This window comes from Salmo salar, chromosome ssa11 (genome assembly GCF_905237065.1).
Source record: "Salmo salar chromosome ssa11, Ssal_v3.1, whole genome shotgun sequence".
Lineage (NCBI taxonomy): Eukaryota > Metazoa > Chordata > Actinopteri > Salmoniformes > Salmonidae > Salmo > Salmo salar.
Genome location: NC_059452.1, coordinates 61362781 through 61389300, shown reverse-complemented (window position 1 = coordinate 61389300; position 26520 = coordinate 61362781). Strand labels below are relative to the sequence as shown.

At 43.6% G+C, this 26520-nt stretch overlaps 1 protein-coding gene across 2 annotated transcripts in view; it reads right to left on the bottom strand.

Moving 5' to 3' along the window:
- The window catches only part of LOC100195713 (protein zer-1 homolog), a 76359-nt gene that overhangs the window by 31650 nt on the left and 18189 nt on the right, over nucleotides 1–26520 (bottom strand). For both annotated transcript variants that reach the window (XM_014127846.2, XM_014127847.2), the window contains exons 4-6: nucleotides 5025–5470; nucleotides 4482–4649; nucleotides 1075–1189 (exon numbers count right to left, since the gene is read on the bottom strand). In XM_014127846.2, the coding sequence (XP_013983321.2) occupies nucleotides 1075–1189; nucleotides 4482–4649; nucleotides 5025–5470 (729 nt within the window). The remainder of the gene's footprint in view (nucleotides 1–1074; nucleotides 1190–4481; nucleotides 4650–5024; nucleotides 5471–26520) is intronic.

Here is a 26520-nt window from a genome sequence, read left to right as displayed (position 1 = left end):
CCATAGCTTGAACGGTTCCAGACAATGTTGGTGGGTTATTTTATGCAAATGTATACAAAGTGTATATCGTTATAGTTGATACATGTTCTAGAATTTGAAGTTAGGATAGCCTGAACATGAGAAAGTTGGTTTGGTGTCTCTAGCTTGAACGGTTCAAGAGTTACTATTGATTTTGCGACACCCGCAATAACATCTGCTAAATAAACTACATGACCAAATGTATGTGGACATCTGTTCGTCAAACATTTCATTCCAAAATCATGGGTTAATATGAAGTTGATATGGAGTTGGTCCAACATTTGCTGCTGTAACAGCCTCCACACTTCTGGGAAGGCTGTCCACTAGATGTTGGAACATTGCTGCGTCCATTCAGTCACAAGAGCATTAGTGATGTCGGGCACTGATGTTGGGCGATTAGGCCTGGCTCGCAGTGGGCGTTCCAATTCATCCCAAAGGTGTTTGATGGGGTTGAGGTCAGGGACCGGTGCAGCCCAGTCAAGTTCTTCCACACCAATCTCGACAAACCATTTCTGTATGGACCCTGCATTTGCATTGCGCATGGTGATCTTAGGCTTGTGTGTGGTTACTCGGCCATGGAAACCCATTTCATGAAGCTCCTAACAAACCATTATGTGCTGACGTTGCTTCCAGAGGCAGTTTGGAACTCGGTAGTGAGTGTTGCAACCGAGAACAGACAATTTTTATGTGCTACACATTTCAGCGCTCGCCGGTTCCGTTCTGTGTGCTTGTGCGGCATACCACTTTGCGGCTGAGCTGTTGTTGCTCCTAGATGTTCCACTTCACAATAGCAGATTGATGATGTCTAAAGTAGACATCATGCAAAACTACTGGTGTAGCCAACCCTCTTAGAGACTGACTGGATGTGCAGGTTTTTGGTTCAACCCTCCTCTAGCATTTGTTCCAGCTCTGTAGTAACACAGCTAATTTGGCTAATCATGTACCTGAACGAAGACCTTGATAAGAACATATTTGAATTAGGGGTGTTAGTGATGAGCTGGAGCAAAAGCCTATGCACCCAGTAGTTCTCCAGGACCAGAGTTGGTCAAACTTTACCTTGTAAGCAGGGATGTGTGTCACATTACAAAGGGTGGTGTTGTAGAGCCCCAGAAACTGCAGAGGCCTCTTTAGCTCCTGGAAAGGGTAGATGCTGCTCTTGCAGGGCTCGATACTAAAAAAGAAAAAGAAGACATGAGTCCGTCATATTTACATAACATGGAAAACGTACAGAGAATACATCAACCAGTCCTACTATTTACATGACAAAGGATGATGCTGAAATCCACATGAACATAGAGCAAACATAAACTCTTCATAAGCACTACATACAGTTGAAGTCGGAAGTTTACATACACTTAGGTTGGAGTCATTAAAACTCGCTTTTCAAGCACTCCACAAATTTCTTGTTAACAAACTATAGTTTTGGTAAGTCGGTTAGGACATCTACTTTGTGCATGACACAAGTAATTTTTCCAACAATTGTTTACAGACAGATTATTTAACTTATCATTCACTGTATCACAATTCCAGTGGGTTAGAAGTTTACATACATTAAGTTGACTGTGCCTTTAAACAGCTTAGAAAATTCCATAAAATGATGTCATGGCTTTAGAAGCTTCTGATAGGCTAATTGACATCATTTGAGTCAATTGGAGGTGTACCTGTGGATGTATTTCAAGGCCTACCTTCAAACTCAGTGCCTCTTTGCTTGACATCATGGGAAAATCAAAATAAATCAGCAAAGACATCAGAAATAAATTTGTAGACATCCACAAGTCTGGTTCATCCTTGGGAGAAATTTCCAAAAGCCTGAAGGTACCACGTTCATCTGCACAAACAATAGTACGCAAGTATAAACACCATGGGACCATGCAGCCGTCATACCGCTCAGGAAGGAGACGCGTTCTGTCTCCTAGAGATGAATGTACTTAGGTGAAAGAAGTGCAAATCAATCCCAGAACAACAGCAAAGGACCTTGTGAAGATGCTGGAGGAAACAGGTACAAAAGTATCTATATCCACAGTAAAATGTGTTCTATATCGACATAACCTGAAAGGCCGCTCAGCAAGGAAGAAGCCACTGCTCCAAAACCGCCTTAAAAAAGCCAGACTACGGTTTGCAACTACACATGGGGACAAAGATCGTACTTTTTGGAGAAATGTCCTCTGGTCTGATGAAACAAAAATAGAACTGTTTGGCCATAATGACCATCGTTATGTTTGGAGGAGAAAGGGGAGGCTTGCAAGCAGAAGAACACCATCCCAACCGTGAAGCACGGGAGTGGCAGCATCATGTTATGGGGGTGCTTTGCTGCAGGAGGGACTGATGCACTTGACAAAATAGATGGCATCATGAGGAAAGAAAATTATGTGGATATATTGAAGCAACATCTCAAAACATCAGTCAGGAAGTTAAAGCTTGGTCGCAAATGGGTCTTCCAAATGGACAATGACCCCAAGCATACTTCCAAAGTTGTGGCAAATGTCTTAAGGGCAACAAAGTCAAGGTATTGGAGTGGCCATCACAAAGTTCTGACCTCAATCCTACATGTGTGGGCAGAACTGAAAAAGCATGTGCAAGCAAGGAGGCCTACAAACCTGACTCAGTTACACCAGCTCTATCAGGAGGAATGGGCCAAAATTCACCAAACTTATTGTGGGAAGCTTGTAGAAGGCTACCCAAAACGTTTGACCCAAGTTACACAATTTAAAGGCAATGCTACCAAATACTAATTGAGTGGATGTAAACTTCTGACCCACTGGGAATGTGATGAAAAAAAAAAGCTGAAATAAATCATTCTCTCTACTATTATTCTGACATTTCACATTCTTAAAATGAAGTGGCGATTCTAACTGACCTAAGACAGGGAATTTTTACTAGGATTAAATGTCAGGAATTGTGAAAAACTGAATTTAAATGTATTTGGCTATGGTGTATGTCAACTTCCGACATCAAATGTAGATGCTTTGCGAGTCATCTAAACTCAGTAAAAAAAGAAACATCCCTTTTTCAGGACCCTGTCTTTCAAAGATCATTTGTAAAAATTCAAACTTCACAGATCTTCATTGTAAAGGGTTTAAACACTGTTTCCCATGCTTGTTCAATGAACCATAAACAATTAATGAACATGCACCTGTTAAACAGTTGTTAAGACACTAACAGCTTACAGACAGTAGGCAATTAAGGTCACAGTTAGGAAAACTTAGGACACTAAAGAGGCCTTTCTACTGACTCTGAAAAACACCAAAAGAAAGATGCCCAGGGTCCCTGCTCATCTGCGTGAACGTGCCTTAGGCATGCTGCAAGGAGGCACGAGGACTGCAGATGTGGCCAGGGCAATAAATTGCAATGTGCGTACTGTGAGACGCCTAAGACAGCGCTACAGGGAGACAGGACGGACAACTGATCGTTCTTGCAGTGGCAGACCACGTGTAGCAACACCTGCAAAGGATCGGTACATCCGAACATCACACCTGCGGGACAGGTACAGGATGGCAACAACAACTGCCCGAGTTACACCAGGAACGCACAATCCCTCCATCAGTGCTCAGACTGTCCGCAATAGGCTGAGAGAGGCTGGACTGAGGGCTTGTAGGCCTGTTATAAGGCATGTCGTCACCAGACATCACCAGCAACAACATTGCCTATGGGCACAAACCCACCGTCACTGGACCAGACAAGACTGACAAAATGTGCTCTTCACTGACGAGTCACGGTTTTGTCTCACCAGGGGTGATGGTCGGATTCGCGTTTATCGTCGAAGGAATGAGCGTTACACCGAGGGTCTGTCATGGTCTGGGGCGGTGTGTCACAGCATCATCGGACTGAGCTTGTTGTCATTGCAGGCAATCTCAACGCTGTGCGTTACAGGGAAGACATCCTCCTCCCTCATGTGGTACCCTTCCTGCAGGCTCATCCTGACATGACCCTCCAGCATGACAATGCCACCAGCCATACTGCTAGTTCTGTGCATGATTTCCTGCAAGACAGGAATGTCAGTGTTCTGCCATGGCCAGCAAAGAGCCCGGATCTCAATCCCATTGAGCACATCTGGGACCTGTTGGATCGGAGGGTGAGGGCTAGAGCCATTCCCCCCAAAAATGTCCGGGAACTTGCAGGTGCCTTGGTGGAAGAGAGGGGTAACATCTCACAACAAGACCTGGCAAATCTGGTGCAGTCCATGAGGAGGAGAAGCACTGCAGTACTTAATGCAGCTGGTGGCCACACCAGATACTGACTGTTACTTTTGATTTTGACCCCCCTTTGTTCAGGGACACATTTTTCCATTTCTGTTAGTCACATGTCTGTGTAACTTGTTCAGTTTATGTCTCAGTTATTGAATGTTGTGATGTACATAGAAATATTTACACATGTTAAGTTTGTTGAAAATAAACGCAGTTGACAGTGAGAGGACGTTTCTTTTTTTGTTGAGTTTATAAGCTAGTGTCATAGAAGCAGCTCACCTTGGACGTCCCATGGCCTCCTCGAAGTGTGGGACTGTGCAGTTGTCCAGCATGATATGACCTGAGATGTCCAGTGATACCAGGTTGACTAGGCCCTGCACAATGGCCGTCAGGATCTTACGGGTCATCTTGAACTTGGAGGTGCACTCTCTGGAGATATCCAGGTGCCTAGGGAACATAGAAAGAAGGGTACAAAAAATTGTACAAGTCTACTGCACAACGAGTGATGTTTGCTTGATTTAGATAATTCAATTTGAGAAGCTGAGAGTTCAAGATAATAAATTCATCATCATGATAAACAGTTCTTGTTGATTCATTATTGCTCAAAACCCTACATCTATAATCATCACCTAGCCATGATCTAGGACTTAAAACAAACAATGACACACACACAGTATCCTGCAGCATATCTTGAACTCTCAACTTGAACTCTCTAAATCAAGCAAATTCTGATGGTTATTCCAGAACCAAGGTGCCCGAAAAAGAAACAATTTTGAGGCAGTTATCAAGATTAAACCCTTTACCTCACCCTTCCCAGCTCACCTGAGGTGTCCCAGCTCCACCACTGTGTTGATTATCTCCTCGGAGAGGTCCACATTGTAGAGCACTAGTGAGGCCAGCCTCTCCTTCCAGTGGGCCAGGAAGGCAGCCTTGGGCAGCGGCACCCCGGACAGGTCTAGGGAGGTGAGGGCCGGCAGGGGCTTGAGCAGAGCCTCAGCGTCCACCTCCTCAGGCAGACCCCCGAGGTTGAGCAGCCGCAGCCGGTTGAAGCCCTGGAAGCTGAAGTCTGTGTCCGGTGCCTGTCTGGAGGCCGGCCTCTCTTCCTCATCTTCCTCGTCGCATGCCAGTGGGGCACCACCCTTGCGATAGAAGATGCGGCTGCAGCCGAACAGGCTAAGGGAGACCAGGGTCTGGCGGAATCTGGTTAAAGTCCTGAGGCTGTGAGCTGATAGGTTGTTGCAGTAGGTGAGGTGGAGCTCTATCAAGTCCTGGTTGGGGCGAAGAGTGGCTGTGTTAGTTCAAAACAAACGTTGAATGTCACTGTTTCATTGTTTAGCCTATGTTTCCTGAATTGGTGATGTAGAAAGGCAACATTGACCTGTTTTGGTAACACTTTTCCTAAAGCCTGCAGGTATAATTCTTTATACAGTGCCTTCGGAAAGTATTCAGACCACTTTACTTTTTCCACATTGTTACGTTACAGCTTTATTCTAAAATGGATTAAATAAAAAAAAAGCGTCATCAATTTACACACAATACCCATAATGACAAAGCGAAAACAGGTTTAGACATTTTTCGCAAATCTATTAAAAATAAAAACAGAAATACCTTATTTACATAAGTATTCAGACCCTTAGCTATTAGACTCGAAATTGAGCTCAGGTGCATCCAAATTCCATTGATCATCCTTGAGAGGTTTCTACAACTTCATTGGAGTCCACCTGTGGTAAATTCAATTGATTGGACATGATTTGAAAAGGCACACACCTGTCTTTATAAGGTCCCACAATTGGCAGCGCATGTCAGAGCAAAAACCAAGCCATGAGGTCAAAGGAATTGCACGTAGAGCTCTGAGACAGGATTGTGTCGAGGCACAGATCTGAGGAATGGTACCAAAAATGTCTGCAGCACTGAAGGTCACCAAGAACACAGTGGCCTCCATCATTCTTAAATGGAAGAAGTTTGGAACCACCAAGACTCTTCCTAGAGCTGGCCACCCGGCCAAACTGAGCAATCGGGGGAGAAGGACCTTGGTCAGGGAGGTGACCAAGAACCCAATGGTCACTAACAGAGCTCCAGAGTTCCTCTGTGGAGATGCGAAAACCTTCTGGGAGGACAACCATCTCTGCCGCACTCCACCAATCAGGTATTTACGGTAGAGTGGCCAGGTGGAAGCCACTCCTCAGTAAAAGGTACTGTACATGACAACCTGTTTGGAGTTTGCCAAAAGGCACCTAAAGACTCTCAGACAACGAGAAACAAGATTCTCTGATCTGATGAAACCAAGATTGAAGTCTTTGGCCTGAATGCCATGCGCCACGTCAAACCTGGTACCATCCCTAAGGTGAAGCATGATGGTGGCAGCATCATGGTGTGGATATGTTTTTCAGCGGCAAGGACTGAAAGACTAGTCAGGATTGAGGCAAAGATGAACGGAGCAAAGTACAGAGAGATCCTTGATGAAAACCTGCTCCAGAGCGCTCAGGACCTCAGACTGGGGCGAAGGTTCACCTTCCAACAACGACCATAACCACACAGCCAAGACAATGCAGGAGTGGCTTCGGGACAAGTCTCTGAATATCCTTGAGAAGCCCAGCCAGACCCCGGACTTGAACCCAATCGAACAGCTCTGGAGAGACCTGAAAATAGCTGTGCAGTGTCGCTCCCCATCTAAACTGACAGAGCTTGAGAGGATCTGCAGAGAAGAATGAGAGGAATTCCCCAAATACAGGTGTGCCAAGCTTGTAGCGTCATACCCAAGCAGACGAGGCTGTAATCGCTGCCAAAGGTGCTTCAACAAAGTAGTGAGTAAAGTGTCTGAATACTTATGTAAATATGGCATTTCAGGATCATTAATTTGAGTTAATAATAAGATGATAAGGGAGGTCATGCATGCTCATGACAAGTCTTAAAATACATTATAACTGCATCATACCATACACTGGTGAAGGGCCAATTGACCTTTTATGAGTACCTGTGAGTGTGTGCGTGAGCGAGTGACACACACAGCTTTTAACCCAAGCAGTGTGTGTGTGTGTGTACCTTTTAAAACGGTTGTGAGTGTATGGCTCTTATAAATGGCCTAACCCCACTTGATCCCTCACGAAGATCTGAAAGGCCCAGAATAGTTGAATTATATGGCCGCAATTTGATTGGTTTAATTATATAGGGGTGTAACAGTGTAGGTTCCGTCCCTCTCTTCGCCCCAACCTGGGCTCGAACCAGGAACCCTTGCACACATCAACAACTGACACCCCACGAAGCATCATTACCCATCGCGCCACAAAAGCCGCGGCCCTTGCAACGCAAGGGGCAACCCTACTTCAAGTCTCAGAGCGGGTGACGTCACCGATTGAAACGCTATTAGCGCGCACCACCGCTAACTAACTAGCCATTTCACATCGGTTACACTCACCCCCCCTTTGACCTCCTCCTTTTCCGCAGCAACCAACGATCCGGGTCAACAGCATCAATGTAACAGTGTAGGTTCCGTCCCTCTCTTCGCCTCAACCCGGGCTCGAACCAGGGACCCTTGCACACATCAACAACTGACACCCCACGAAGCATCGTTACCCATCGCGCCACAAAAGCCGCGGCCCTTGCAACGCAAGGGGCAACCCTACTTCAAGTCTCAAAGCGGGTGACGTCACCGATTGAAACGCTATTAGCGCGCACCACCGCTAACTAACTAGCCATTTCACATCGGTTACAGGGGCAATTTGAAAATGGGTTTACATATGATCTTTTTGAGTTGCGTTATGTTATGAATTTCCCTTCTGCTGGTGGGGTGTACTGTACAAGACAAAACCCTTTGGTATCAATTATCACATCTGGCCTTACAGTACCAGGTGAACTAACGCTGTCGGACATTAAGAGGTTTGTGAACCGAGACCTTCCAGCCTTGACCCTGCTATTCCCCTCATAGTTGTGTTACTGTCAATTTAAGCAGTGGAAACACTACTTCATTAGCCTGTTAACACCCGTAGCTGAACTTCCAAATAAACAGTGGAAAAAGAGACAGGATTCACCTAATCGAAGGGGTTCCAGCATTAATTCCAGCAACATTGCAAACTGTTTTAAAGACTGATGGTCCGGGTCTGTTAGTGCTCCAGTCCTCCCTATCATAATTAGCAACAGCAGACATGAGAAAGATGTTATGTCCCGCAGAAGTGCAGCAAAGTACCCTCATTTATGTTTCTGTAACTCCCCTGAATGTCTGTCAATCCAGGAATACCTCTGTCAATCCAGCTGCTAGTGGTTCTCTCAACAAGTGCTATTAGTTCTATTGTGAATTTCACAAATATGGAGACTAGCTAGGTTTTCAAATCACGTAGAGGGCTTGGGCTGTTGAACGTAAACGTGCAAAGCTTGACGTCAAAAATGGACCTTCTTGATTTCTGGATGCATGATGTGGCATCATAATCTATAAGTGTCACTATCCCTAAAAAGTTTGAGTGTTTGGTTATAGGTTATACGCATGTGTTTGTAGCGGGGATTTCCCACCCCCTGCTGCAATAACAGATGCTGTTGATAATATTTCTGAATATTTAAAACCTTTCTGTCATCTGAATTAATTATTTTAGGAGATTTTAACCTGGATTGTTTTACCAAGGCCACTGATCATTTGAAGAATATTTGTCGTCTTGGCTTTAACCTGACTTAGGTTAATGTAAGAAACCCAGCAAACTCCTCACTAATTTTGACAAACAAGTACTTATTTGCCTCCACAAGTACTTACTGAGTGGTGTCTTTGCTAATGACATCAGTGATCACTGTCCTATTCTATGTATTCAAGATACCAAACAGAAAAACATTGTTCCTCGCATAATGTTTTTTAAATGTTTTATTGCTCTAAGCTTTCCTTTATCAGCTGCATGCTGGACCCTGAATTGGCTCTAGAACTTAATCTATTTTGATCTCTGGCAGACAAACACACCCCCTTAAACCCCTTCGAGTTAAAAATAGAACAATTCATTGGTTCTCTATAGAACTTTCAGATCTCATTATGATGCAAAAAATCAGGCCTGGGCCAAGGCTAGAAAAACTGACTCGATAGCTGATTGGCAGTGTTTCAGGCAATTGAGAAATAGATGTACTTCCTCATTTAAGAAAGTGATCCGTCTAAATTTGGGAAATCAGTTAACGCACTTAGACGTGGAAATTCCATTCCTGACTAAGCAAGTTGTGTCAGACTCTCGCATCATTACTGAGAAAAAGGAGATAAGTGATCCTTTTAGTCAACATTTTATCTCTGCAGCTTTTTATTTGATCCTTTCATGCTGCAGCTTTCTGCTCCCCTGACTGTAGAGTCATTGACATTTTTTTATCTGACGATAATCTTGGGTACTTTCCCCAGGGATTGAAAGGCAGACCATGTCCTCTCTCTCCACAAAGGTGGTGACCCCTCCGACCTAAATAATTATCGCCCTACCTCGAAATTATCTTGGCTAGCAATGTTTTTAAATCATTAATCAACTGTCAGCTTAGATCCTTCCTAGCCACAAGATGTATTCTAAGTGTTATTAAACCAGTCTGGTTTCAGGCCAGGTCATAGCACCATCTATGTTACAACCTTGGCTGTTAAATTATGTAGTAAAGAGTATGGATCGGAGGAAGCAATGTGCTGCCCTGTTTATTGATTTACTGAAAGCTTTTGACATTGCTGACCACTATATTGATTCAAAGATTGTCTGCAATCCGTATGGATCAGAAAAAGACTTGACAGACAGGACACAATGTGTTTTTGTGGTGGTGTTAAATCAGGTTTTGACATTACAAAAGGTGTCCCAGAGGGATCGATTTTAGGTCCTGTTCTTTTTTCGGTTTATATAAACACACCATTTGTTTTGTTTTTGACATACACCTGTATGCAGATGACACTGTTGTGCATGCTATTGCCACTGTGGTTGACCAGGCTCTTTTGGAGATTTAATCTGCCTTCATTGTTTTGCAGAAAGCCTTTGTTGAAATAAAATTGGTACTTAATGCAAGTAAAACACAGTATATGTAACGTTGTGCGCTGAGAGTCAGGAAGCAAGTTCAGGGAGAGAGTGTTTTAATAAAATAAATGGAACATAATACAGACATGAAACTGAAACAGAAGCAATGGCACCTGGGTAAGGAACCAAAGGGAGTGACATATATAGGGAAGGTAATCAGGGAAGTGATGAGTCCAGGTGAGTCTGATGATGCGCAGGTGCGCCTAACGATGGTGACAGGTGTGCGCCCTAACGAGCAGCCTAGAGGCCGGAGAGGGAGCACACGTGACACATGTTATTCTCCAAATCACATAAAAATGTATTTGATGATTTATGCCCTCATTGATCGTGTCCCCGCTTATTAATATCTAGACATCTGGATTAACAAAAAGGTATCTTAAAAAAATTCATGTTGATGAGTTAGTCATGAAATTAAGAATTGAAATGTGCTTATTTTATAGGAATAGGCCATGTCTTTCATTAAATAGCAGAAAACAAAATCATGCAGTTGACATTCATAATGGTTATAGACTATGGGGATATTGTCTATGTGAATGCAGCTGCCACTGTACTGAAGCCATTGGACACAGTTTATAATAGCACTCTACACTTTATTATCGGCGATAGGTTCAGTACACATCACTGCATTCAGAAAGTAGGCTGGCCCTCTTAGAAGTGTTGTAGATGGATGCAATGCGCTCATTTGTTTTGTATTTTTTTGTATAAAGCCCTCCTGCATAAACTTCCGCCATACCTTACTTCATTGTTAACTTACAGACTTATGAGATACCAGACCCGGTCTCAGGGATGGCTAACTGGAGATCCTTTCTATCTCCACCGAGTTGGGTAGATCTGCTTAAAAAGAAATTGCACCTTACACACGGAATGATCGCCAATGCGCTTTAGAATTGGAGGAATTGGTGCCTCTAGGGCATTTCAGATAGCTGGGATCTTTTTACTGAAGAATGTGTCCTTTTTATGATTGTATTTTGCTTTTCATGCCTTGTTGTTTATATAGATGTGCATTTTAATGTGTATATACATATATGGATGTGTATATTTTATTTTATGGTATCAAATCACCCTCGAAAGTCCACCAAAGCGAGGTGGCACTGTCGAGCAGGATGAAGCATCACTGAGCAAGCAAACACCGTTGAGAAAGCACTGCGGATGTGTCCCGCAAGCAGAGGATGAGTGCAACGAGTGCACAGACCAGGCAAATATAAACATTTTAAAACATTAAAATACATTCATTACATAATTCACAACACACTAAATATGTGCCCTCAGACACATACTCCACTACAATATATCTACAACACAAAATCCATGTGTACGTGTGTACAAGTATAGTGCATACAGTGGGGCAAAAAAGTATTTAGTCAGCCACCAATTGTGCAAGTTCTCCCACTTAAAAAGATGAGAGAGGCCTGTAATTTTCATCATAGGTACACATCAACTATGTCAGACAAAATGAGAAAAAAAATCCAGAAAATCACATTGTAGGATTTTTTATGAATTTATTTGTAAATTATGGTGGAAAATAAGTATTTGGTCACCTACATCAAGCAAGATTTCTGGCTCTCACAGACCTGTAACTTCTTCTTTAAGAGGCTCCTCTGTCCTCCACTTGTTACCTGTATTAATGGCACCTATTTGAACTTGTTATCAGTATTAAAGACACCTGTCCATAACCTCAAACAGTCACACTCCAAACTCCACTATGGCCAAGACCAAAGAGCTGTCAAAGGACACCAGAAACAAAATTGTAGACCTGCACCAGGCTGAGAAGACTGAATCTGCAATAGGTAAGCAGCTTGGTTTGAAGAAATCAACTGTGGGAGCAATTATTAGGAAATGGAAGACATACAAGACCACTGATAATCTCCCTCGATCTGGGGCTCCACTTAAGATCTCACCCCGTGGGGTCAAAATGATCACAAGAACGGTGAGCAAAAATCCCAGAAGCACACGGGGGGACCTAGTGAATGACCTGCAGAGAGCTGGGACAAAGTAACAAAGCCTACCATCAGTAACACACTATGCCGCCAGGGACTCAAATCCTGCAATGCCAGACGTGTCCCCCTGCTTAAGCCAGTACATGTCCAGGCCCGTCTGAAGTTAGCTAGAGAGCATTTGGATGATCCAGAAGAGGATTGGGAGAATGTCATATGGTCAGATGAAACCAAAATATAACTTTTTGGTAAAAACTCAACTCGTCGTGTTTGGAGGACAAAGAATGCTGAGTTGCATCCAAAGAACACCATACCTACTGTGAAGCATGGGGGTGGAAACATCATGCTTTGGGGCTGTTTTTCTGCAAAGGGATCAGGACGACTGATCCGTGTAAAGGAAAGAATGAATGGGGCCATGTATCGTGAGATTTTGAGTGAAAACCTCCTTCCATCAGCAAGGGCATTGAAGATGAAACGTGGCTGGGTCTTTCAGCATGACAATGATCCCAAACACACCGCCCGGGCAACGAAGGAGTGGCTTCGTAAGAAGCATTTCAAGGTCCTGGAGTGGCCTAGCCAGTCTCCAGATCTCAACCCCATAGAAAATCTTTGGAGGGTGTTGAAAGTCCGTGTTGCCCAGCAACAGCCCCAAAACATCACTGCTCTAGAGGAGATCTGCATGGAGGAATGGGCCAAAATACCAGCAACAGTGTGTGAAAACCTTGTGAAGACTTACAGAAAACGTTTGACCTGTGTCATTGCCAACAAAGGGTATATAACAAAGTATTGAGATAAACTTTTGTTATTGACCAAATACTTATTTTCCACCATAATTTGCAAATAAATTCATTAAAAATCCTACAATGTGATTTCCTGGATTTTTTTTTCTAATTTTGTCTGTCATAGTTGAAGTGTACCTATGATGAAAATTACAGGCCTCTCTCATCTTTTTAAGTGGGACAACTTGCACAATTGGTGGCTGACTAAATACTTTTTTGCCCCACTGTATGTTATGTGTGTGTATGCATGTTTGTGCCTATGTTTATGTTGCTTCACAGTCCCCGCTGTTCCATAAGGTGTATTTGTATCTGTTTTTTAAATCTGATTCTGCTGCTTGCCTCAGTTACCTGATGTGGAATAGAGTTCCATCTCTTCATGGCTCTATGTAGTACTGTGCACCTCCCATAGTCTGTTCTGGACTTGGGGACTGTGAAAAAACCTCTGATGACATGTCTTGTGGGGTATGCATGGGTGTCTGAGCTGTGTGCTAGTCGTTTAAACAGACAGCTCGATGCTTTCAACATGTCAATACCTCTCACAAATACAAGTAGTGATGAAGTCAATCTCTCTTCCACTTTGAGCCAGGAGTGATTGACATGCATATTATTAACTTTTGCTCTCTGTGTTCATCCAAGGGACAGCCGTGCCGCACTGTTCTGAGCCAATTGCAATTTTTGTAAGTCCCTCTTTTTGGCACCTGACCACACGACTGATAGTCCAGGTGCGACAAATAGTCCAGGTGTGACAAAACTAGAGCCTGTAGGACCTGTCTTGGTGATAGTGTTGTTAAGAAGGTAGAGCAGCGCTTTATTATGGGCAGACTTCTCCCCATCTTAGCTACTGTTGTATCAATATGTTTTGACCATGACAGTTTACAATCCAGGGTTATACCAAGCAGTTTAGACTCAACTTGCTCAATTTCCACATTATTTATTACAAAATGTAGTTGGGGTTTGGAGAATGATTTGTCCAAAAATACAATGCTCTTTGTTAAGTGTTGCAGTCATTTCAGGTGCTGTAGTAGCTGAAGTGTAAATCAAATCAAATTGTATTTGTCACATGCGCCGAATACAACAGGTGTAGACCTTACAGTGAAATGTTTACTTACAAGCCCTTAATTAACCAACAACGCAGTGTTAAGGAAATACCAACAAAAAAAGTATGAGATAAGAACAACAAATAATGAAAGAGCAGCAGTAAACATCAATAGCGGGGCTATATACAGGGGGTACTGGTACAGAGTCAATGTGGAGGCTATATACAGGGGGTACCGGTACAGAGTCAATGTGGAGGCTATATACAGGGGGTACCGGTACAGAGTCAATGTGGAGGCTATATACAGGGGGTACTGGTACAGAGTCAATGTGGAGGCTATATACAGGGGGTACTGGTACAGAATCAATGTGGAGGCTATATACAGGGGGTACCGGTACAGAGTCAATGTGGAGGCTATATACAGGGGGTACCGGTACAGAGTCAATGTGGAGGCTATATACAGGGGGTACCGGTACAGAGTCAATGTGGAGGCTATATACAGGGGGTACTGGTACAGAGTCAATGTGGAGGCTATATACAGGGGGTACTGGTACAGAATCAATGTGGAAGCTATATACAGGGGAACCGGTATAGAGTCAATGTGGAGGCTATATACAGGGGGTACCGGTACAGAGTCAATGTGGAGGCTATATACAGGGGGGTACTGGTACAGAGTCAATGTGGTGACTATATACAGGGGGTACCGGTACAGAGTCAATGTGGAGGCTATATACAGGGGGTACCGGTACAGAGTCAATGTGCGGGAGGACTGGTGTCGAAGTAATTGAGGTAATATGTACATGTAGGTAGTTATTAAAGTGACTATGCATAGATAATAACAGAGAGTAGCAGCAGTGTAGAGGGGGGAGGGGGCTTGGCAATGCAAATAGCTGTTCAGGAGTCTTATGGCTTGGGGGTAGAAGCTGTTTAGAAGTGTCTTGGACCTAAACTTGGCTCTCCGGTACCGGGAACAGGTTTTTTTCTTCTAGTTAGGCTATATTGATCTCTGGCTCCCTCTAGTAATTTGTGTCTTAATTTTTAATTGCAGTGCTTAAAAAAAAAATGCAGACAAGCTCAGTAGCCTACATATAGTTGATTTTATTAAAACATAGGGTGTGTCTATATATGAAGAAAATTTGACCAATCCATTTTTGTTGTTTTGTCGGGGACAACCCTAATCACCACACCGGCTGCCAATCATGTCACCCGACACTCACTTGGAGCCATTCAGTGTTGTTGTTTATGTATGTAGCTAGTTGGCTAAGCTGTAGCATTAGCAAAGTCTTTCAAAAGGAGACAACTCATAAATGCGGCAATTCGGGAGATTCTGACAGTGAGGAGTTGCCCCCCAAGCTTGTGGCCATTGAGCATCCTGAATCTGAGGACCCATAGCCCACTGACAAAGTCCCAGGTCCTTCTGAAGATGCTGGTGTTGATGTAGGCAGATCAACAGTCGGTGAAGTACAGTAGGTTGGCGGTAGCTGGAAGACCTCTAGCCATTTCATCCATCCTGGCCCTGCTGTTGGCTTTGATGAGTCCCAGTCTGGAGTGCAAAGCCCCCTTTTTTGTAATTGGACAGACAGTTCACATAAATTAAAACCAGTTCCATTATGCAATTATATTGACAATATCTTATCCACTTCCTCACTCCCCAATCATCCTCTCCACTCCCTACTCCCCCTCCAAACAGTATGTTGCCAGCATACAAAAGCTGTCTTCAATCTTCGGCACAAAATATGTCCAGTTCCACTTATGATGTTGGCAAGTTATGTTCAATACCGTGTGAGTGTGGTTTCTGAAAGTACAGAATAAAACAGGACTTATTAGCAATTAGAATACAATATCAGGATATAGCAATAAAACAATATTACAAGTAACGTTATACTTGAAGAGCTCCACAAGGGGGCAGGGCAGAGCTATGTAGGCCAAATACAGGCCAATGCAATGGTCATGATAAGGCCAGCCTGGGCAGCTTCAGGATACAACATAAGCTAATACTTATTTGATGCCATTAGCATTAACATTGTTTTACAGAACTAATAGAAAAACTTAACTACATAAGCGCAATTGAGTATAACACCAAAGAGGTTATGAAATCAGTACCTTGTGTGGCCGTGGTTATAAAGGGACACAGAATACATTATGTTCCACACATAAATACGATGTGCTACAGTAGAAATTACATAACACGATATACAGAAATTGGATAACAAGGTAATAATGCACTTACTTTGACACGAACGCACACAGGAATTATTAGTAAGGAAAACAACAATGAGGCAATGCGGGCACCAGGGGGAAAACGTTTGAGCAGGTTCTGTTCTGACTGGAGATGTGCAAATGTTTGCATACAGTAAATTAATTCTAACATTACACGCATTAGAATCCTCACTCTGGGGGGACCATTAGAGACATTTGAAATAGAGAACGACCGATAAATTGGCCAAGCCAAGATATCAGGCCGATATTGGCCTTTTCTCTATCTATCGGCCCTTCTCTATCGGCCTCTACATAGCAAAGAAGCTGCTATGACAGCCGCCCCTCAACCCCTGAGCCACAAGCACTGCACAAAATCTTCATCAGCAGAGGCAAGCTAGCTAGCTCATTCTCCAACAGAAAGGAGCAGTATTGAGAAATGGATGAATTGACAGTGACTTTTTTGCTTTAGGGCCATCTGTACCTGATAAAGCAGATCTAGTCTCACGTGCAGAAGTAAGTCGTCTGGCGCGAGAGACTCATTGGGAGGAAGAGACTAGCGCGCCAACATAGCTAGATAACTAGCTAGCTAGCTGATTATCATTTTGAACGCTGTCTGTGTGGGTGGACCATTTCAGTTTGTCCGTGATGTATACACCGAGGAACTTAAAACTTTCCACCTTCTGCATTACAGTCCCATCAATGTGGATGGGGGGGTGCTCCCTCTGCTGCTTCCTGAAGTCCACGATCATCTCCTTTGTTTTGTTGACGTTGAGTGAGAGGTTATTTTTCGGGCCCTCGGAGTGTAGTGTCAGGACAATAGCCTCTCACTCAACGTCAACAAAACAAAGGAGATGATCATGGAACTCCCCCCCATCAACGGGACAATAGTGGAGGAAAGTTTTAAGTTCCTCGGCATACACATCACGGACAAACTGAAATGGTCCACCCACACAGACAGCGTGGTGAAAAAGGCGCAACAGCGTCTTCAACCTCAGGAGGTTGAAGAAATGTGGCTTGTTACATAAAACACTCACAAACTTTTACAGATCGCAATCGAGAGCATCCTGTCGGGCTGTATCACCGCCTGGTACGGCAACTGCACCGTCTTCAACTGCAAGGCTCTCCAGAGGGTAATGAGGTCTGCACAACGCATCACCGGGGGCAAACTACCTGCCCTCCAGGACACCTACACCACCCGATGTCACAGGAAGGCCAAAATGATCATCAAGGACAACAACCACCCGAGCCACTGCCTGTTCACCCCGCTACCATCCAGAAGGCGAGGTCAGTACTTGTGCATCAACGCTGGGACCGAGAGACTGAAAAACAGCTTCTATCTCAAGGCCATCAGACTGTTAAACAGCCATCACTAACATAGAGAGGCTGCTGACTACAAACAGACTTGAAATCATTGGCCACTTTAATAAATGGATCACTAGTCACTTTAATGCCACTTTAATAATGTTTACATATCTTGCATTACTCATCTCATATGTGTATATATAGTATTTTTTACCATCTATTGCATCTTGCCTATGCTGCTCTGTCATTGCTCATCCATATATTTACATGTATATATTCTTATTCCATTCCTTTACTTAGATTTGTGTGTAGTAGGTAGTTGTTGTGGAATTGTTAGATTACATGTTAGATATTGCTGCACTGTCGGAACTAGAAGCACAAGCAGTTCGCTACACTCGCAATAACATCTGCTAACCATGTCTATGTGACCAATAAAATTTGATTTGGGATTTGATTTAAATGTACACGCAGAGCTAACAATATGCATGTCAATCTCTCCTGGCTCAAAGTAGTAGAGAGATTGACTTTATCACTAGTTCCGGACTTGTCTCCGTTCTGTTTGTTGTTACTTGGCTATCTGCCAAACTTTTCATTTTTTACTTTTAATACATTTACCTACATCTTAAAACTTTAGCGATGAAAAAACTTTCATTCAACTTTCTCACCCCGGACGCTTTATCTGGGCTCCCAAGTGGTGCAGCGGTCTAAGGCACTACATCTCAGTGCTAGAGGCGTCACTACAGACCCTGGTTCGATTCCAGGCTGTATCACAACCGGCCACGATCGGGAGTCCCATAGGGTCGTCCGGGTTAGGGTTTGGCCGGGGTAGGCCATCATTGTAAATAAGAATTTGTTCTTAAGTTCTTAACTGACTTTCCTAGTTAAATAAAGGTTAAATAAATAAATAAATAAATCTGGACATGGTTCGACAGGACCTCCACCACCCAAAAAAGCTAAGTAGCAACATAAACACTTTACTATTCTAATAATTGCAGTCGCTGTACACATAATATCCAGGAGAACTATGGTCTTATGGTGAGGATAGCCGTGTTGCAATTGTTAGGCAAGGTTAATTTAAGTGTAAGAAAGGATGAAACAGCGTCTGTGCCACCAGTAAGTACAAATCCCCCCCCCCACACAGTCCCCGCAGCCTCTTCTGGAAAGAAAGCTTGACATGCTCAACTGGTGTCGCTCATTCAGCCGACAGAAACTTTCATCCGGTTCTCCCCATTAAGCAACGAATCGGAGTCAGAGGCCTAGCTTTCTCAGGTCTCTCCTCCAACCGTTACGGGGTCTGAGCTGCTTAAAAATAATCATACAGCGATCATACAGTGTTTACCAGGGGGCAGGGCTACCGACGTTAAGGCTTATCAGAAGATGGTGCTGGCTAAGGCTAAAACTGGTGAGTGTAGAGAGTATAGGGATATTGTTATCCACGTTGGCATCAACGATGTTAGGATGAAAAAGTCAGAGGTCACCAAGCGCAACATAGCATCAGCGTGTAAATCAGCTAGAAAGATGTGTCGGCATCAAGTAATTGTCTCTAGCCCCCTCCCAGTTAGAGGGAGTGATGAGCTCTACAGCAGAGTCTCACAACTCAATCATTGGTTGAAAACTGTTTTCTGCCCCTCCCCAAAATATAGAATTTGTATATACAGTGCCTTGCGAAAGTATTCGGCCCCCTTCAACTTTTCGACCTTTTGCCACATTTCAGGCTTCAAACATAAAGATATAAAACTGTATTTTTTTGTGAAGAATCAACAACAAGTGGCACACAATCATGAAGTGGAACAAAATTTATTGGATATTTCAAACTTTTTTAACAAATAAAAAACTGAAAAATTGGGCGTGCAAAATTATTCAGCCCCCTTAAGTTAATACTTTGTAGCGCCACCTTTTGCTGCGATTACAGCTGTAAGTCGCTTGTCTCTGAGTTTTTCACATCGAGAGACTGAAGTTTTTGCCCTTGCAAAACAGCTCGAGCTCAGTGAGGTTGGAGGGAGAGCGTTTGTGAACAGCAGTTTTCAGTTCTTTCCACAGATTCTCGATTGGATTCAGGTCTGGACTTTGACTTGGCCATTCTAACACCTGGATATGTTTATTTGTGAACCATTCCATTGTAGATTTTGCTTTATGTTTTGGATCATTTTCTTGTTGGAAGACAAATCTCCGTCCCAGTCTCAGGTCTTTTACATACTCCATCAGGTTTTCTTCCAGAATGGTCCTGTATTTGGCTCCATCCATCTTCCCATCAATTTGAACCATCTTCCCTGCCCCTGCTGAAGAAAAGCAGGCCCAAACCATGATGCTGCCACCACCATGTTTGACAGTGGGGATGGTGTGTTCAGGGTGATGAGCTGTGTTGCTTTTACGCCAAACATAACGTTTTGCATTGTTGCCAAAAAGTTTGATTATGGTTTCATCTGACCAGAGCACCTTCTTCCACATGTTTGGTGTGTCTCCCAGGTGGCTAGTGGCAAACTTTAAACGACACTTTTTATGGATAGCTTTAAGAAATGGCTTTCTTCTTGCCACTCTTCCATAAAGGCCAGATTTGTGCAGTATACGACTTATTGTTGTCCTATGGACAGAGTCTCCCACCTCAGCTGTAGATCTCTGCAGTTCATCCAGAGTGATCATGGGCCTCTTGGCTGCATCTCTGATCAGTCTTCTCCTTGTATGAGCTGAAAGTTTAGAGGGACGGACGGGTCTTCGTAGATTTGCAGTGGTCTGATACTCCTTCCATTTCAATATTATCGCTTGCACAGTGCTCCTTGGGATGTTTAAAGCTTGGGAAATCTTTTTGTATCCAAATCCGGCTTTAAACTTCTCCACAACAGTATCTCGGACCTGCCTGGTGTGTTCCTTGTTCTTCATGATGATCTCTGCGCTTTAAACGGACCTCTGAGACTATCACAGAGCAGGTGCATTTATACGGAGACTTGATTACACACAGGTGGATTCTATTTATCATCATTAGTCATTTAGGTCAACATTGGATCATTCAGAGATCCTCACTGAACTTCTGGAGAGAGTTTGCTGCACTGAAAGTAAAGGGGCTGAATAATTTTGCACAGACAATTTTTCAGTTTTTTATTTGTTAAAAAAGTTTGAAATATCCAATAAATTTCGTTCCACTTCATAATTGTGTCCCACTTGTTGTTGATTCTTCACAAAAAATTACAGTTTTATATCTTTATGTTTGAAGCCTGAAATGTGGCAAAAGGTCGAAAAGTTCAAGGGGGCCGAATACTTTCGCAAGGCACTGTAATTGGTCCTCTTTCTGGGACTCACCTACAAACAGAACCAAGCCTTGCATGCTGCGGATTGACGGATTCCATCCTAGCTGGAGGGGTGCTCTCATCTTATCTACGAACATAGACAGGGCTCTAACTCCTCTAGCTCCACAATGAGATAAGGTGCAGGCAGCAGGGCGTTAGCCAGCTTGCCAGCGTAGTGGAGTCTGCCACTAACACAGTCAGTGTAGTCAGCTCAGCTATCCCCGTTGAACCCGTGACTGTGCCTCGATCTAGGTTGAGCAAAACAAAACATGGCGGTGTTCGCCTTAGAAATCTCACTGCAATAAAGACCTCCTCCATTCCTGTCATTATTGAAAGAGATTGTGATATCTCACATCTCAAAATAGGGCTATTTAATGTTACATCCTTCACTTCTAAGGCAGTCATAGTCAATGAACTAATCACTGATCATAATCTTGATGTGATTGGCCTGACTGAAACATGGCTTAAGCCTGATGAATTTACTGTGTTAAATGAGGGCTCTCCTCCTGGTTACACTAGTGACCATATCCCCTGCGCATCCCGCAAAGGCGGAGGTATTGCTAACATTTATGACAGCAACTTAAAATGTACACCAAAAAAAAAATGTAATACTGTTTTCATCTTTCGAGCTTCTAGTCATGAAATCTATGCAGCCTACTCAAACACTTTTTATAGCTACTGTTTACAGGCCTCCTGGGCCGTATACAGCGTTCCTCACTGAGTTCCCTGAATTCCTATTGGACCTTGTAGTCAGGGCAAATAATATTCAAATTTTTGGTGACTTTAATATTAACATGCAAAAGTCCACAGACCCACGCCAAAAGGCTTTTGGAGCCACCGACTCAGTGGGTTTAGTCCTACATCTGCATCGCAACAAATAATCTGCTCAGACCCCAACCAAGGATCATTGAAAGCTGTGATATCAGACCACCCAAAGATTCATAGATGCCCTTCAAGACTCCCTCCACCTACCCAAGGACGTCAGAGTACAAAAATCGTTTAACCACAAACTGAGGATCTAAATGTAACCTTGCGTAATACCTTAGATGCAGACGCACCCCTAAAAACCAAAAACATTTGTCACAAGAAATTTGCTCCTTGCTATACAGAAAATACCCGAGCCCTGAAGCGAGCCTCCAGAAAATTGGAACGGAAATGGCGCTCCACCAAACTGGAAGTCTTCCAACTAGCTTGGAAAGACAGTACCACGCAATATCAAAGAGCCCTCACTGCTGCTCGATCATCCTATTTTTCCAACCTAATTGAGGAGAATAAGAACAATCCTAAAATTATTTTTGATACTGTCGCAAAGCTAACTAAAAGCAGCATTCAACAAGAGAGGATAGCTTTCACTTCAGCAGTGAACTTCTTCGATGAAAAGATCATGATCATTAGAAAGCAAATTTGAATCTGCATATTTCTCCAAAGCTCAAGTTTCCTGAGTAAAACAGAACTGCCAGGACCTAGGATCAATGGAGACACAAGTTTTTTTTATCCTGTATCTCTTGACACATTCATCAAAATAGTCATGGCCTCTAAACCGTCAAGCTGCATACTGGACCCTATTCCAACTAGAATCTCCCATTCCTCTCGAAACATTTTTTTAAAAGCTGTTGCGTAGCAGCTCACTGCCTTCCTGAAGACAATCTATACGAAACGCTTCAGTCTGGTTTTAGTCCCCATCATAGCACTGAGACTGCACTCGTGAAGGTGGTAAATCACATTTTAATGGCGTCAGACCAAGGCTCTGCATCTGTCCTCATGCTCCTAGACCTTAGTGCTGCTTTTGAAACCATCAATCACCACATACTTTTGGAGATATTGGAAAACCTAATTGGTCTACACGGACAAGTTCTCGCCTGGTTTAGATCTTATCTGTCGGAAAGATATCAGTTTGTCTCTGTGGATGGTTTGTCCTCTGACAAATCAATTGTAAATGCTGGCATTCATCAAGGTTCCGTTTTAGGACCAGTCTGTTATATCTGGTGTAATTGTCCTATTTTATATGATGTCCTGTGTGAATTTAAATATGATCCCTCTAATTCTCTCTCCCTCCCATCCCGGAGGACCTGAGCCCAAGGATCATGCCTCAGGACTACCTGGCCTGAAGATCCTGGCTGTCCCCAGTCCACCTGGTTGTGCTGCTGCTCCAGTTTCAACTGTTTTGCCTGTGGCTAGGGAACCCTGACCTGTTCACCTGACGTGCTACCTTATCCCGGACCTGCTGTTTCCAACTCTCTCTCTCTACCGCACCTGCTGTCTCGACCTCTGAATGTTCGGCTATGAAAAGCCAACTGATATTTACTCTTGAGGTACTGACCTGTGCACCCTCTACAACCACTGATTATTATTTGACTGTGGTGGTCAACTATGAACATTTGAACTTGGACACCCATGAATACCCCACAAGACATGCGACTAGAGGTCTCTTCACAGTCCCCAAGTCCGAAACAAATTATGGGAGGCAGACAGTACTACATTGAGCCATGACTACATTGCTTGTCCATATATTTATATATTCTTAATTCCATTCCATTACTTAGATTTATGTCCATTGGGTATATGTTGTGAAATTGTTAGAGATTACTTGTTAGATATTACTGCACTGTCGGAGCTATAAACACAAACATTTTGCTACACCCGCAATAACATCTGCTAACCACGTGTATGTGACCAATAAAATTTGATTTTATGATTTGATTTGACATGGAACTCTATTTCGCATCAAGTAATTCATGCAAGCAGTACAATCAGATTTTTAAAAAACAGATAAAAATACAACTTATGGAACAGCGGGGACCGTGACGAGACAAACACAGGCACATGCATACACACACGATAACATTCGCACTATACACACATGTACACATGGATTTTGTGGTAGTAGAGTAGTGGCCTGAGAGCACACACTTAATGTGTTATGAAATCTGTTCTGAAATGTATTTTAATGTTTTAAAAATTGTATAACCCCCCGCCCTCAGGGCAACAACAGAGGGTTAAGCCTCGCCCCACCATAGAGCTCATGACCCTCTTCAACAGCTAGAAGAGGGGCTTACAGCCACAACCTCTGCTGTTGTAATTCCCTTCTGCCAGCGAAAAGTCAGAGAGTGAGTCACAGGATCAAGTTGCTGGTTCAAGATCTGGAGTCAGAAAAGGAGTTGCAGGTTCGAGATCAGGATGGATCACAAGATCAGTCACCATCACCACTGTCTCACTTCACCATAACCTTATCGGCCTCTTCCTACACTATGACCAAAATCACCTCCACAGACCAGTGGGGCCCAAACTCAAACCCCACCTAGAGTGCATTCAGAAAGTATTCAGACCCCTTTCCTTTTTCTACACTTTGTTACGTTATATCCTTAATATAAAATTGATTTTTTTTAAAACATCATTCTACACACAACACCCAATAATGACAAAGCAAAAACCTGTTGTCATTTTTGCAAATGTATAAAAATAAAACAGAAATACTTTATTTAGTATTCAGACCTTTTGCTATGAGACTCAAAATTGACCTCAGGTTCATTCTGTTTCCATTGATCATCCGTGAGATGTTTCTACAACTTGATTGGAGTCCACCTGTGGTAAAATTAAATTGATTGGACATGATTTGGAAAGGCACACACCTGTCTATATAAGGTTCCACAGTTGACAGTGCATGTCAGAGCAAAAACCAAGCCAAGAGGTTGAAAGGAATTGTCTGTAGAGCTCCGAGACAGGATTGTGTCGAGGCACAGATCTAGGGAAGGCTACCTAAAATTTCTAGGGGACTTTCAATGCTGCAGAACACAGTGGCCTCCATCATGGTTTGGAACCACCAAGACTCTTCCTAGAGCTGGCCGCCCGGCAAACTGAGCAATCGGAGGGAGAAGGGCCTTGGTCAGGGAGGTGACCAAGTACCCAATGGTCACTCTGACAGAGCTCCTCTGTGGAGATGGGAAAACCTTTCAGAAACACAACCATCTCTGCAGCACTCCACCAATCAGGCCTTTACGGTAGTCCATCACCTGGTCAATACCATCCCTACGGTGAAGCATGGGTGGCAGCATCATGTTTTTCAGCAGCAGGGACTGGCAGACTAGTCAGGTTCGAGGGAAAGATGAACAAAGTACAGAGAGATCCTTGATGAAAACCTGCTTCAGAGCCCTCAGGACCTCAGACTGAGGAGGAGGTTCACCTTCAAACAGGACAACGACACTAAGCACACAGCCAAGACAACGCAGGAGTGGCTTCGGGACAAGTCTCTGAATGTCCTTGAGTGACCCAGCCACTCAGTGTGTTGTGAATTCTGTAATGAATTAATTGTAATGTTTAGCAGCAGCTAATGGGGATCCATAATAAATACAAAATATAAATACAGAGTCTGGACTGAACCTGATCGAACATCTCTGGAGAGACCTGAAAATAGCTGTGCAGCGACGCTCCCCATCCAACCTGACAGAGCTTGAGGGGATCTTCAGAGAAGAATGGGAGAAACTCCCCAAATACAGGTGTGCCAAGCTTGTAGCGTCATACCCAAGATGACTCGAGGCTGTAATCGCTGCCAAAGGTGCTTCAACAAAGTACTAAGTAAAGGGTCTGAATACTTATGTAAATGTCATATATATATATATATATATATATATATTTTTTTTTTTATACATTGCAAAGATTTCTAAAAACCTGTTTTTGCTTTGTCGTTATGAGGTATTGTGTGTAGATTGATGATGGAAAAACGATTTCATCCACTTTAGATTAAGGCTGTAACGTAACAAAATGTGAAAAATGTCAAGGGGTCTGAATACTTTCCGATGGCACCGTTTGAATTTACCTGCCAGCAAGGTTCCGAACCAACCTCTGCACCAGTGGGGTCTACAAACAAGCCACTCAGCCGACGTTGTCGAAGTATGTTGCTGAACCCACCTCAGACAGAACTGCAAAATCAGTCCCAAATTCCAACTCAACTTCCACTGTTTACCACCGGGGTCCAGACCCAATACCCACACCAGCCTTCACAGTCTGGTTTGTAACCTAACCAATCTCAGCCTTCTGGGCCACACCCAACATAAAAAATTGCCAGGGGGCCCAGTCTGTCCCTGGCTCTGAGCTGCCAGCATGCATAACCTGGCCATCAACTCCAATGCTGGATGAGGCAACATAGGAGATGAAGAAGGTAACCTACTGCCTCTGTCACAGAATCTCCCAGCACCAAGCTTCCTGATGCCACCCAATTCCAGACCTGGCAGGACCGCCTAAAAGCCACAGAGAAAGTGGTTGACGAGGCAGCTGGCACCAGGGCTGAAACACAGTGCTCTAAAATCAGGAAAACACATCTCCAAAAAGTAATCTCACTCTTTCACCTGAGTTCAACCGGGCTCCTAGAGAAGAGGGACCTCCAAGGCCCCTTCCTGTAGCTTGCAAGCTAACTTCACATCATCTTCCAGTGACAGGGAGGTCAGACACTCATAGTGCTGTTCCAACCAATGGCAAACCATAGCCACATCCTCCAATTGCCATTCAGGCTTGCCGCCGTCCTCCAGAACCACCACCCCATGGTGCTCTCTGCCTCAAGCAATCTACAGGGCATTTGGAAAGTATTCAGACCCCATGACGTTTCCTACATTTTGTTATGTTACAGCCTCATTCTAAAATGGTTAAAATAGTTTTTTTACCCCCTCAATCTACACACAATACCCCATAATGACAAAGCAAAACAGTTTTTTAGAAAGCCACTCCTGCATTGTCTTGGCTGTGTGCTTAGGGTCGTTGTCCTGTTGGAAGGTGAACCTGAGCGCTCTGGAGCAGG